A 13424-nucleotide genomic window follows, 5' to 3' on the forward strand; every position below is an offset into this window, starting at 1 on the left:
TGATCTTTTTCATGTTGCTATTTATTTACTTATTTATTGCTTTCATTATACTTCATAATCATCATACATTTTTTTGCATTTCAAGACCTTTCTCTACCTCATTTGCCATCCCCCACCTTTTTTTTCTATTCCTGTGTTTTACCTTCATTCCAGCCATGAGGGAAGGCTGTGCTTAGAAAACTAATGGCATTGTGGGAAGGTTGACTGGACTTGGAGTTGATGGGATTAAACATTGGCTTTTGAATTCTCCAAGTCAAGGTCGTTACAAACCACAATCTGTATTATATTCGCAGCTAATTTCTATGCAAATTGGATCTGATTTCAGTAAAAATAATTCACCCAGAATGAAGCATGATCTATTTTTGCCTAAGTGTATGGACACAAATTGTTTCAACTCCTACCCTCGCTACAGAGCACTGCACACCAAGACAACTAGACACAAGGACAGTTTTTTCCCGAACGCCATCACTCTGCTAAGCAAATAATTCCCTCAACACTGTCAGACTTTCTACTAAATCTGCACTTCTATTCTACTAGTTTTTCTCATCATTCCTATCACCCATTTCCTCCCATGTTGACTGTATGACTGTAACTTGTTGCGTATATCCTAAGATTTTTATTAATATTGCTTCTTCATTGCTTATTTGACCCCTATGACAATCATTAAGTGTTGTACCACATGATTCTTGACAAATGTATATTTTATTTTGTGTACGCTGAGAGCATCTGCACCAAGACAAATTCCTTGTGTGTCCAATCACACTTGGCCAATAAAAATTCTATTCTATTCTATTCTAAATGAAAGGGACAAAGGAATTAGGAATCATGTTTGTCTCCTCCTGCAAAGGGTCAGGAGATAACAGGGGAATGGATAATATGTGTTGTGCTTCTTCCTCACTGCTCACATTTCATCACACAATTTATCCACCCAATATGATTTGCGATCGAAGTGAAGATATCATACGGTCTGTCTCCAGTACACTCCTCTCCACAAGTCGCGATGCCCGTTAGAAACCACATGTTGTTCCTGTTGGTAACAACTGGAGCACCACTGTTGACATGATAGACCTTTCTGACAAAAGTAGGGCGGCCTGCACAGAACGTATTGGGGAAAGGTTGGGTCTTGTTGTTCGGCAAACAGTTGACCTGGTCGACATACTGGATGTCGGCATGCTGAAGGGTATTGGAGATCTTCTGTAAATAACCCAGCTTCCACCAGCCACTCAGGCTGCCTTTTCCATGCTTTAGGAGGTACTCCGTGAGCGCCCAGTTCCCGAGGCAAACGGGGGTGACATATTGGCTCAGGATCAAGGGTTTGCTTAGCTTCAGAAGAGCGAGGTCATTTTCGTACTTGTTGTAGCTAGTCTTGTCGTAAGCAGGATGCGGGAATGACCTCTGGATTTGACGGAGCTGCTCGGAGGGCTCAGAGGTGCCGATGTTGTATTCCCCTGATTCAAGAGAAGAAGAACAAACCCATTAGATGTGTTTTCAGACCGACTAAGCCGCATTAATTCCAGGCAGAGATGGCCTGCTAATGGAACGGTCAGGTGTTATGTTCCGGTAGCAATTTTTGGGATGCATACGCAGTTGTGCGCCCCTAGCATAGGCACCCATGCCCTTGCCTGAGGTCAAGATCTTGTGTCAAGATGCTCTCACGAGCGAGATTTCTCACCGATTTTTTGTAACAGTGGGAGAATTGTACTTTCAGACATGCAAGATTCTGTTAATGTAGCTTTACAAAAAAGTAGAATTAACTGGTCTACTTCGACTCCTGCATGGATTGCTGAGAAATTCAGGAAGTCAAAGTCCACTGGTTTATTTATTTATTTATTTTACTTTTAATTAATTAATTATTTTTTATTTTGTCCAATCCACAATGAGGGTTTTAGTGGGTATATATATATATACACACATAGTAAAATACATGATGAAGGTTATAGAGGAGATACTCATAGTAAAATATATCTATGAAAGAATAAAAAAGAAGATATAGTAATAGAACATATCAATGAAAGAATAGAAGAAGAGATATAGGAATAGAAGAAAGGTATAGGAGATATAGGAGAGCAATAGGACAGGGGACGGAAGGCATTCTAGTGCACTTGTACTCGCCCCTTACTGACCTCTTAGGAATCTGGAGAGGTCAACCGTGGATAATCTAAGGGTAAAGTGTTGGGGGTTTGGGGATGACACTATGGAGTCCGGTAATGAGTTCCATGCTTCGACAACTCGGTTACTGAAGTCATATTTTTTACAGTCAAATTTGGAGCGATTAATATTAAGTTTAAATCTGTTGTGTGCTCTTGTGTTGTTGTGGTTGAAGCTGAAGTAGTCGCCGACAGGCAGGACATTGCAGCATATGATCTTGTGGGCAATACTTAGATCTTGTTTAAGGTGTCTTAGTTCAAAACTTTCTAGGCCCAGGATTGAAAGTCTAGTCTCGTAGGGGATTCTATTTCGAGTGGAGGAGTGAAGGGCTCTTCTGGTGAAGTATCTTTGGACATTTTCAAGGGTGTTAATGTCTGAGATGCGATATGGGTTCCAAACAGATGAGCTGTATTCGAGGATGGGTCTGGCAAAAGTTTTGTAAGCTCTGGTAAGTAGTGTGATATGGCCAGAACAGAAGCTACGTAGGATTTATTTGACTTTGTTTTAAAGCTACATTAACAGAATCTTGCACGTCTGAAAGTACAATTCTCCCACTGTCACCTTTGCAGCCTGATAAATTCAGAAAGACTTGCTGAGGAATTCTGGGAGTTGAAGTCCATAGCTCTTAAAGTTGCCAAGGCTCTCCATAATTTCTTTCTTACCTGCCACGATTGAGTGAGGCTTATAATCCAGGCAATGCGCGGCTGTGAGGACCCACGAATCACTAATCAGCACCCCTTCGCAAAATCCTTTTGTATCGAAACTGAACATGTAAATCTGGGAGCAGAAAAATTGCATCAGATTGCAACAAAGACGGAAGATCTTCCAAAGACTGAACATTTCCCTCCCATTGATACAGTACTTGCATTTTTCCCAGCATAAATTTCAACCTGTTTATCTTTATCCTTTCCAAAAAGGAAAGAAAGAAAAATGCTATGAAAAGAAAGAAAGAAAGATGGTAGGAAGGAAGGAAGATAGAAAGAAAAAGAAAGATGGTAGGAAGGAAGGAAGATAGAAAGAAAAAGAAAGATGGTAGGAAGGAAGGAAGATAGAAAGAAAAAGAAAGATGGTAGGAAGGAAAGAAGAAAGGTGGAAAGACAGAAAAAGATGGTAGAAAGGAAGAGAGATAGACAGAAAGAAATATGGTAGGTAGGTAGGAAGGAAGACAGACAAGAAAGAAAAGGAGGAAGGGAAGGGAGGAAAGAAGGAAAGAAAAAGGAAAAAAGGAAGAGAGACAGAAAAAGAAAGGAGGGAGGGAAGGGAGGGAAGAAGGAAAGAAGGAAGGAAGGAAGAGAGAAGGAAAGAAGAAGGAAGGAAGAGAGAAGGAAGGAAGGAAGGAAGGAAGGAAGGAAGGAAGGAAGGAAGGAAGGAAGGAAGACTTATGACCACAATTGAGCCCAACATTTTGGTTGCTAAGCAAGAGCATTGTTAAGTGAGCATCACCACATTTTACTCAATGCATAACATTTCCTAGCTCTAACAGTGATGTGCAAGCTAGGGAGGTACATCTGAAGGCACGTGTAATGTTCTAGTTATGGCTAAATGTGTGGCAGAAAGTAGATTCTGGTGTGTTTTTCCTATCGCAGTAAATGAGGTTAAATGTGTATAATTTCAGAAGAGTTGTGCGTGCATGCGTCTGTACATACACACACAGTTTATATAGTAGATAATGTATATTTTTGTGTGCCTGTGGGTAATATGTATGTACACATATGGCATATATACATAGAATTAAAGAGTATATTTTGGATGTTCAGGAATAGTAAATAGAGAGGGAAATTGTATCTCTTTGAGGCCAGGAGAGGCCAGGCACCCTAACCCTAACCTTTGACGTGAGTGATGTCAAGCTGGCCACGTTTAAGCAAGTCACATGACCTTTAAGCCACTCCTATCTGGTCACATGGCCAGCAAGCCACTCCTACCCAGTCACATGGTTGACAAGCCATCCCGCCCCGGTTACGTGACCATCAAGCCACAACCACAAAATAAGTCACACGCACAGTTTGGTAGTAAATTTTTTTGCCGTCCTTCACTGGATGGAACCCCTAGTTTCATTTTCCTACCTGCCATGGAACTTCTCCTCTTTGGGTATTAAACTGTCCCCAGTCTTGAGTAGGAATTCTGTTCGGGAGGAGATTCTGAGCAATGTTTAACTCCCCTTGGTGGCTTTTGGTATGGTCGATGTCTCTCTGGTCCGGTGAGAGTCTGGGTGTGATAGCTTCTGGCAAAGTAATTGTTCCACAAGAGAAGGGTCCTAGAAAGAGAAGATGGAAGCTCTGTTCCATGAGAAACAATTGCCCAGCCACAGTCTTAGTCTTCCGCATGCTTAGAACAGAGTTTTTATTTATTTATCTATCTATCTATCTATCTATCTATCTATCTATCTATCTATCTATCTATCTATCTATCTATTTATTTTATCCAATACACAATGAGGGTTTTAGCGGGTATATATCTATATACACATAGTAAAATACATGATGAAGGTTATAGAGGAGATACTCATAGTAAAATATATCTAAGAAAGACTAGAAGAGAAGGTATAGGAATAGAACATATCAATGCAAGAATAGAAGAAGAGATATAGGAATAGAAGAAAGGTATAGGAGATATAGGAGAGCAATAGGACAGGGGATGGAAGGCACTCTAGTGCACTTGTACTCGCCCCTTACTGACCTCTTAGGAATCTGGAGAAGTCAACCGTAGATAATCTAAGGGTAAAGTGTTGGGGGTTTGGGGATGACACTATGGAGTCCGGTAATGAGTTCCACGCTTCGACAACCCGGTTACTGAAGTCATATTTTTTTACAGTCAAGTTTGGAGCGGTTAATATTAAGTTTAAATCTGTTGTGTGCTCTTGTGTTGTTGTGGTTAAAGCTGAAGTAGTCATTGACAGGCAGGACGTTGCAGCATATGATCTTGTGGGCAATACTTAGATCTTGTTTAAGGTGTCTTAGTTCTAAACTTTCTAGTCCCAGGATTGAAAGTCTAGTCTCGTAGGGGATTCTGTTTCGAGTGGAGGAGTGAAGGGCTCTTCTGGTGAAGTATCTTTGGACATTTTCATGGGTGTTGATGTCTGAGATGCGATATGGGTTCCAAACAGATGAGCTGTATTTGAGGATGGGTCTGGCAAAAGTTTTGTAAGCTCTGGTAAGTAGTGTGAGATTGCCAGAGCAGATAACCAGGGGTTGATAACCTGCTACCATATTTTTCGGAGTATAAGATGCACCTCTTCCCTCCCTAAAAGAGGCTAATAATTAGGGTGCATCTTATACTCTGAATGTAGCTTTTTTTCCAGCCCTAACCAGGTGCTAACGATGTTCCCAGCTGTTACCTTGCAGGCTCTTTCATTGTTTCTCTGTGCGAAGAATGTTTTCCAAGCCCTAAGTCTTTGCAGGGTCTTTTCCATTGCTCTACTTGCTCCGAATGTTTCTTTCCAGGTGCTAATGATGTCCCCAGCTCTTACCAGCTTGCAAGCTATTTCATTGCTACTCTCTGCAAAGATTTTTTTCCCAAACCCTAAAACTTTCCAGTGTTTTTTCATTGCTCTAGCTTGCTCCGAATAAGTTTCTTTCCAGACTAACCAGTTTGCAAGCCATTTCATTGTTACTCTCTGTGAAGAATGTTTTCCAAGCCCTAAGTCTTTGCAGGTTTCTCTTTCATTGGTCTAATTTGCTCCAAATGTTTCTTTCCAGCCCTAACCAGGTACTTAGGGCTTGGAAAACATTCTTCGCAGAGAGCAACAATGAAAGAGGTTGCAAGCCAGTAAGAGCTGGGAAGCTCTTTCATTGTTACTCTCTCTGAATAAAGTTTTTTTAAAGCCCTAACCAAGGGATAAAACAATGTGCTGGCTAAGGATGCTACTCAGATGAATATCTGGTAAGCAGATTATTTTCCCTATTTTCCTCCCCCAAAACTAAGGTGTGTTTTATACTCTGAAAAATACGGTAACTTATTCTTATGGGAACGGTGCTACACAACATCCTTCCTCCGAGAGAAGGAGATGGAGGCCAAGAAGAATGAAGCTTGGAGATGCTTGGTCACTGCTGTGACCCATTGGAAGTTCTGGCTTGGTGAGTCAACCCATCTTAGCAATGCATCTCGTTGTCAAATCATCATACAACCACAGCCTCGATGCAAGAGAGCCCATGGCAATTCTCAAAGCAGAGATGACTGAGATGATCAGCTACAAAAATGGAATGACTAAATAAATAGCCCCACAAACCCTCCAGGTTCACCTGATGGTTCACAGCTCTTCTGGTCTTTTGAGAGATTGTATCCATCAACACAGGAACAAGCTGCCCTTCCTCTCCATTCATTTGTGCAAATCTGCTCACAATCTCCATTATTCAGTGAGCAAACATCTTTAATGATGAGAGAGAAAGAAAAAAAATAAGAATAAGCTTAGCAGGGTGAGATGGAAACAAGGAAGTTGCCTATTGCAGTGTTTTTCAACCAGTGTGCCGTGGCACACTAGTGTGCCATGAGACATGGTCAGGTGTGCCGCGAAGCTCAGAGAGAGAAAGAAAACAAGAGAGAGAGAAAGAGAGAGAGAGAGAGAAAGAAAGCAAGAGAGAAAGAGAGAGAGAGAGAAAGAAAGCAAGAGAGAGAAAAAGAAAACGAGAGAGAGAAAGAAAGAAAGCAAGAGATAGAGATAGAGAAAGAGAGAGAAAGAAAGCAAGAGAGAGAACAAGAGAGAGAGAGAAAGAAAGAGAGAGAAAGAAAGAAACAAGGAAAGAGAAAGAAAGAGAGAGAGAGAAAGAGAGGGAGGGAGGTAGGGAGGGAGGGAGAAAGAGAGCAAAAAAGAGAGGAAGGAAGGAAGAGAGAAAGAAAGAGGGATGGAGAGAGAGAAAAAAAGAAGGGAGAGAAAGGGGGAGGGATAGAGAAAAAGAGCGAAAGGGAGGAAGAGAGAAAAAAATGTGTCCCAAATTTTTTTAGCGCCCCCCCCCCCAATGTGTCCCAGGGTTTTGTAAATGTAAAAAATGTGCCATGGCTCAAAAAAGGTTGAAAATCACTGGCCTATTGGATACTTGGGTTTGAATCTACTTTCTGTTCTGATTTCAGTTTGATTCACATAATACTTGGAATAAAGGAATTCTCAATGAATCTCATTATAAAACATATCCTCTTTATTTCAACTCTGCACACAGTTTTCTTTCCTCATCGTTATTATCTCAGCAATAAAGTAGATAAGCCTGGAAGTAGCATGAAAGACATTCCACAAGTCATTCTAAAATCTATGGCTAATTAAGGCTAGCCAGGCGTTGTAAAGAAATAGATAATAAATCACACATCATTCTTATGCTTGGGAGCAAGTTTCAGGACGCATCCATACTTTTTAGCAAGATTGAACAAATTCAGCGTCTCTTACGTCTCACACCCGGATGTAACATAATTCATTAATTAATTACTCTCTACTATCTCCATCCTCTTTCTTCCCTGCGTTTTCAGCACCTTCGAAAAGAAACGTCCCTCCATCTGTGGTCTCCCCCCATTTGAGTCACCGGAACTCATATCTAGATCATTAGCTCTGTGGTCTACACCAGTGTTTCCCAACCTTGGCCACTTGAAGATGTTTGGACTTCAACTCCCAGAACTCCCCAGACAGCGAATGCTGGCTGGGGAATTCTGGGAGTTGAAGTCCAGACATCTTCAGGTAGCCAAGGTTGGGAAACACTGGTATACACTAACATTGCTAACTGTCAGTAGAGCAGGGAGATTTAGAGATTTATGATCTCTAAATCCCAGTCATCCTCCGAATCTGAAAACTCCTCATGCTGCAAGGGAGGACACACAACCCTTTCTACCTAATGAAAACATTGGCCTGGAAGGCTGGTGAGGAATTCTGGCTTTGCTGAGGAATTCTGGGAGTTGAAGTCCGCAGAGTCCTTGGGAAAGAAGACCTAGAATGTGTGTTGATGGTTTCTTTTGAAGGAACACTTACCAATATATATCTTCCAAAATGCCCTCTGCAAAAAACATACACAAAAAACCAACAGTTTAGGACATTGCATTCAAATAGAAGTAGATTTGATTCTAAATTCAGATGCAAAGTTCAGTTTTGGTAATGATCTGATATTTTCTCAGGTAGACACTGCCTAACCATCTCCATAAACCCATCTACAAGCCCCATCCTTTGAAAAGTTCCTCCTGATCATAAAGCATATCCTTTCGTGTCAAATCTAAATAAACCTAGACTTTATCGGTCCACATAGATATTTGGAAGAATAAAGATAAAATAAAACTGGACCTGATCTTGAAAGTCATGTTGGATCTATTCTGCAAGCCATGCACGGATAAATTACATACACTTCTCAATGCAATTCACAGGGCTGGTTTTGAATGAGAAAGGAAGTATAGATTGGGCACCCATCTATACCAATTCAAATTAAAATTGAATGAGCCGGGGTGGCGTAGCAGGTAGAGTGCAGTACTGCAGGCCACTGAAGCTGACTGTAGAACTGCAGGTGAGTCGTTCAAATCTCAACACCGGCTCAAGATTGATTCAGCCGTCCATACCTCTAAGATAGGTCAAATGAGGACCCAGATTGTGGGGGCAATAGGCTGGCTCTGTTAAAAAGTGCTATTGCTAACATGTTGTAAGCCACCCTGAGTCTAATTCAATTCAATTCAATTCAATTTATTAGATTTGTACGCTGCCCCTCTCCAAAGACTCGGGGCGGCTCACAACAACGATAAAAACAATATTACAATGGCACAAATCTAATATTAAAAATAACTAAAAACCCTATCATAATTAAAAACCAAACAACACATACATACCAAACATAAGTAATAATGAGCCTGGGGGAAGATGTCTCAAATCCCCCATGCCTGGTGGTATAAGTGGGTCTTAAGTAGTTTAGGAAAGGCAAGGAGGGTGGGGGCAGTTCTAATCTCTGGGGGGAGTTGATTCCAGAGGGCTGGGGCCGCCACAGAGAAGGCTCTTCCTCTGGGGCCCGCCAGACGACATTGCTTAGTCGACGGGACCTGGAGAAGGCCAACTCTGTGGGACCTTATCGGCCGCTGGGATTCGTGCGGTAGCAGGCAGTTCCGGAGGTACTCTGGTCCAATGCCATGTAGGGCTTTAAAGGTCATGACCAACACTTTGAGAAGGGCGGCATAAAAATCGAATGAATGAATGAATGAATGAATGAATGAATGAATGAATGAATGAATGAATAAATAAATCTCATCCCCAGGAATATTTTTCTCTGGAAAAACCTATTTATGGCACCCTGATCAGATAGGGATCATGATGGTATCCAAGTAACAACCATGAAGAACATGATCTGGGGGGGAGGAGGAGGAGGAAGAGGAGGAGAAGGGGAGGAGAAGGAGGAGGAAGAGGAGGAGAAGGAGGAGAAGGGGAGAAGAAGGGGAGGAGGAGGAAGGGGAGGAGGAGGAAGAAGAGGAATTGAAAAATTCTCTTGATGCCTATAATCACCGTTTGAGCAGCATTTTCAATAATTTCTCCAGCTTCTTCAAAATCGCATCCTTCCTTAACGCACTCCTCTGCAATAGTCGAAAGACGGTCCTCTCCAAGGTTTCGAAAATTACGTCTTAAATGTTGCATGAAGACGGAATTTGCCTTTTGCCGATTAATAAAAACTACAGCAGGAAAATAAAGTGAGGTTATAGACACAAATGTTCTCTAGGCTAACACCGGGGGTTGGGGAATCAAAAGGCTTTTGGGGTGTTCCAGTTTTGCTCTATCACTGCTATTCTTTTGTTGTTGTTGTATACTATGTTATCCAAAAGAACAATATTAACTTAGAATGGAATTCAAAAAGAAAAAGGAAGGAAGAAAGAAAGAAAGAAAGAAAGAAAGAAAGAAAGAAAGAGAAAATATTTAATTGGCCATAGGTCTACTTATTGCCAATAAAGTATTATTTTAAAATTCTGTACCAAGCTAATATTTTTATTTCACTTAGCCTAACATTCACGGTAAAGTCGTAGATTCGTCTTTATTGAGATGAGAAACATTTTAGTACAGTAACTGTGACCCTCTTGGAGTCCTAGTGGACAACCATTTAAATAAGAGCCAGCAGTTTGTAGCAGCTGCCAAAAAAGCCAATACAATTTTAGGCTGCATTAACAGAGGGATAGAATCAAAATCATGTGAAGTGTTAATACCACTTTACAAGGCCTTGGTAAGGCCACACTTGGAATCCTGCATTCAGTTTTGGTTGCCACGTTCCAAAAACGATGTTGAGACTCTAGAAAGGGTGCAGAGAAGAGCAACAAAGAGGATTAGGGGACTGGATGCTAAAACATACGAAGAATGGTTGCAGGAACTTGGTGTGTCTAGTTTAATGAAAAGAAGGACCAGGGGAGACAAGATAGCAGTCTTCCAATATCTTAGGGGTTGCCCCAAAGAAGAGGGAGGCAAGCTATTCTCCAAAACACCTGAGCGTAGGACAAGAAGCAATGGGTGGAAACTAAACAAGGAGAGAAGCCACTTAGAACTAAGGAGAAAGAAATTTCCTGACAGTTAGAACAATACATCAGTAGAACTTGCCTCCACAAGTTATGGGTGCTCTAACAGTGGACATTTTTAAGAAGATGTTGGATTACCATTTGTCTGAGGTGATGTACAATTTTCAGGGGGGTTGGACTAGAAGACCTCCAAGGTCCCTTCCAACTCTGTTGTTCTATATTCTATATCTTCCAACTGTATTGGTTTTGTTACACGTTTCACTGGTCAAGATCAAAAGACTAAAGTGTAGTTGATTAAATCAAAGGCAGCTCTGCAATCTTTCATCACTTTCCCCAAGAAGGTAATAATTAAACTTCCAATTTGGGCTGGTGGTTTTGTTTTTTTTAATCACTAGTCTTCAATAGAAGAGATTTCCTTATGGACTCAGCAATTCTGATTAAAGCAACAGAATCCTGTAAAACGGAATACCCTAAAACGAATCAAAACAAAAAAGTCATACAAATTATGGCTATAATTTAGCCTTTTCGAATTGCATTTTAAGCAAATAGAATCCCAATGCACCGGAGATTTATTTCAGTGTAAATTCCTTACAAACAATCCAAGTTAGATTGGAAATGTATATTTGGGGTGACTGATTCCATTATTGCAAATGCGATTCTAACTTTTTAAATGGGTATTAGTGCGTACAGTAGCCACGTTTTAATAATCTCTTTTCCCACTTAATATTTCTCAAATGTTTGTGGAGCTTCTCAGCCATCCAGGTCAGGATTCTCCCAAAAGTGCTTTTTCAAGAAGCAGCTGGATTTTATTTCTTCTTGAAAATGTTTCACTTCCCCGCCAAAAAGCTTCTTTGATTGTGAACGAATGGTGGAGGATGGGAGGATTTATATCCCAGCTTCTTGAATGAGAAGAAAATTATCCGCAAGGAAAACAACGTCCAGTCGCCTTTTGAAAAAGCAACTTAGAAACATAGAAGACTGATGGCAGAAAAAGACCTCATGGTCCATCTAGTCTGCCCTTATACTATTTCCTGTATTTTATCTTACAATGGATCTATGTTTATCCCAGGCATGTTTACATTCAGTTACTGTGGAAGTTACTGCTGGAAGTTTGTTTCAAGGATCTACTACTCTTTCAGTGAAATAATATTTTCTCACGTTGCCTTTGATCTTTCCCCCAACTAACTTCAGATTGTGTCCCCTTGTTCTTGTGTTCACTTTCCTATTAAAAACACTTCCCTCCTGGACCTTATTTAACCCTTTAATATATTTAAATGTTTTGATCATGTCCCCCCTTTTCCTTCTGTCCTCCAGACTATACAGATTGAGTTCATGAAGTCTTTCCTGATACATTTGATGCTTAAGACCTTCCACCATTCTTGTAGCCCGTCTTTGGACCCATTCTATTTTGTCAATATCTTTTTGTAGGTGAGGTCTCCAGAACTGAACACAGTATTCCAAATGTGGTCTCTCCAGCGCTCTATATAAGGGGATCACAATCTTCCTCTTCCTGCTTGTTATACCTCTAGCTATGCAGCCGAGCATCCTCATTGCTTTTCCTACCGCCCAACTGCACTGTTCACCCATTTTGAGACTGTCAGAAATCACGACCCCTAAATCCTTTTCTTCTGAAGTATTTGCTAACTCAGAACTGCCAATGCAATACTCAGATTGAGGATTCCTTTTCCCCAAGGGCATTATTTTACATTTGGAAACATTAAACTGCAGTTTCCATTGCTTTGACCATTTATCTAGTAAAGCTAAATCATTTACCATATTACAGACCCCTCCAGGAATATCAACCCTATTGCACACTTTAGAGTCATCGGCAAATAGGCAAACCTTCCCTACCAAACCTTCCCCTATGTCACTCACTCAACTTTTGGAACTATTTCCCAAATCTACATTTTATCAGCTGGGTAGCTGCAAACATTTAGGGTTACAAACCAAATTTATACACAGCGACTTGGAAGCAAGTCCCATTTAAGTATCTACACATTGATATGTTGCACTTGCAACAAATGAGAGTTTTTTCACCTAATCCGATATCGCTGCTGTATTTAAAAGCTTTAAGTTCCACTTATTTCCTGTGGTTTATTCCTAACTTTTCTCCAACCAAAAGAAACGTAACTGAAAAGGGAACTTGTTAAATTTATAGATATAAACTTACCTCTTCTTCCCTTTCTTCTTCTTTCTTTCTCTTTTTATTTCTCCTCTTTTTTCACCCTCTTTTTTGCTTTCTTTTACCCCCCCCTCTTTCTCTTTAACTTTCTTTTCTTTCATATATATAAGTGTGTATTATGACTTATAACTGTATATTCAAAATTTATATGCATTTGTATTGATATTTGCACACTCCTTTTGTTTTGTATATCCCCCCATTTCTCTTTAATAAATATTATATTTTCATTAAAAAAGAAAAAGGGGAAAAAAAGATTTCTACACAGCAATTTGGGAGCAGGTCCCATTTAAGTATCTACACATTGACACGTTGTAGTCACAACAAATGAGAGTGGTGTCGCCTAATCCCATATCCCTGCTGTCTTTAGACGTCTTAAATTTAATTTAATCCCCATGGTTTATTCCCAATTTGCTGACCAAGACAGCTTTTCATCTCCAACCAAAAGAAACTTAGCTGAAAAGGGAACCAACCTGTACACTCGGCGAGAAGAAGACATCCCAACAGTCCAAGGACCAAGGCAAAGCCGCAGTGGGCCATTTCCCTTCAACTTCACAGCAGCTTTGCTAATGTGGCATGAATGGGCAGCATTGGTCCACTGGTTCCAAAGGAAAGATACATATTTGTTTTGGGCTTAACACCAAAGTCATCTTGTCCC

The 13424-nt window shown here is 40.6% G+C and overlaps 1 protein-coding gene across 1 annotated transcript; it reads right to left on the reverse strand.

The window, feature by feature from the left end:
• Positions 1-5: 5 nt before the first annotated feature.
• Positions 6-9753, reverse strand: LOC139170823 (coagulation factor IX-like). The gene is made up of 6 exons (XM_070758340.1): positions 9596-9753; positions 8093-8117; positions 6387-6512; positions 4212-4402; positions 2811-2925; positions 6-1448 (listed from the first exon to the last, which is right to left on the reverse strand). Exons 1-6 carry the CDS (start codon positions 9722-9724, stop codon positions 895-897), a joined length of 1140 nt encoding a protein of 379 aa, XP_070614441.1. The 5' UTR covers positions 9725-9753; the 3' UTR covers positions 6-894.
• Between the last annotated feature and the right edge of the window lie 3671 nt (positions 9754-13424).

Source organism: Erythrolamprus reginae, chromosome 8 (genome assembly GCF_031021105.1).
Source record: "Erythrolamprus reginae isolate rEryReg1 chromosome 8, rEryReg1.hap1, whole genome shotgun sequence".
Lineage (NCBI taxonomy): Eukaryota > Metazoa > Chordata > Lepidosauria > Squamata > Dipsadidae > Erythrolamprus > Erythrolamprus reginae.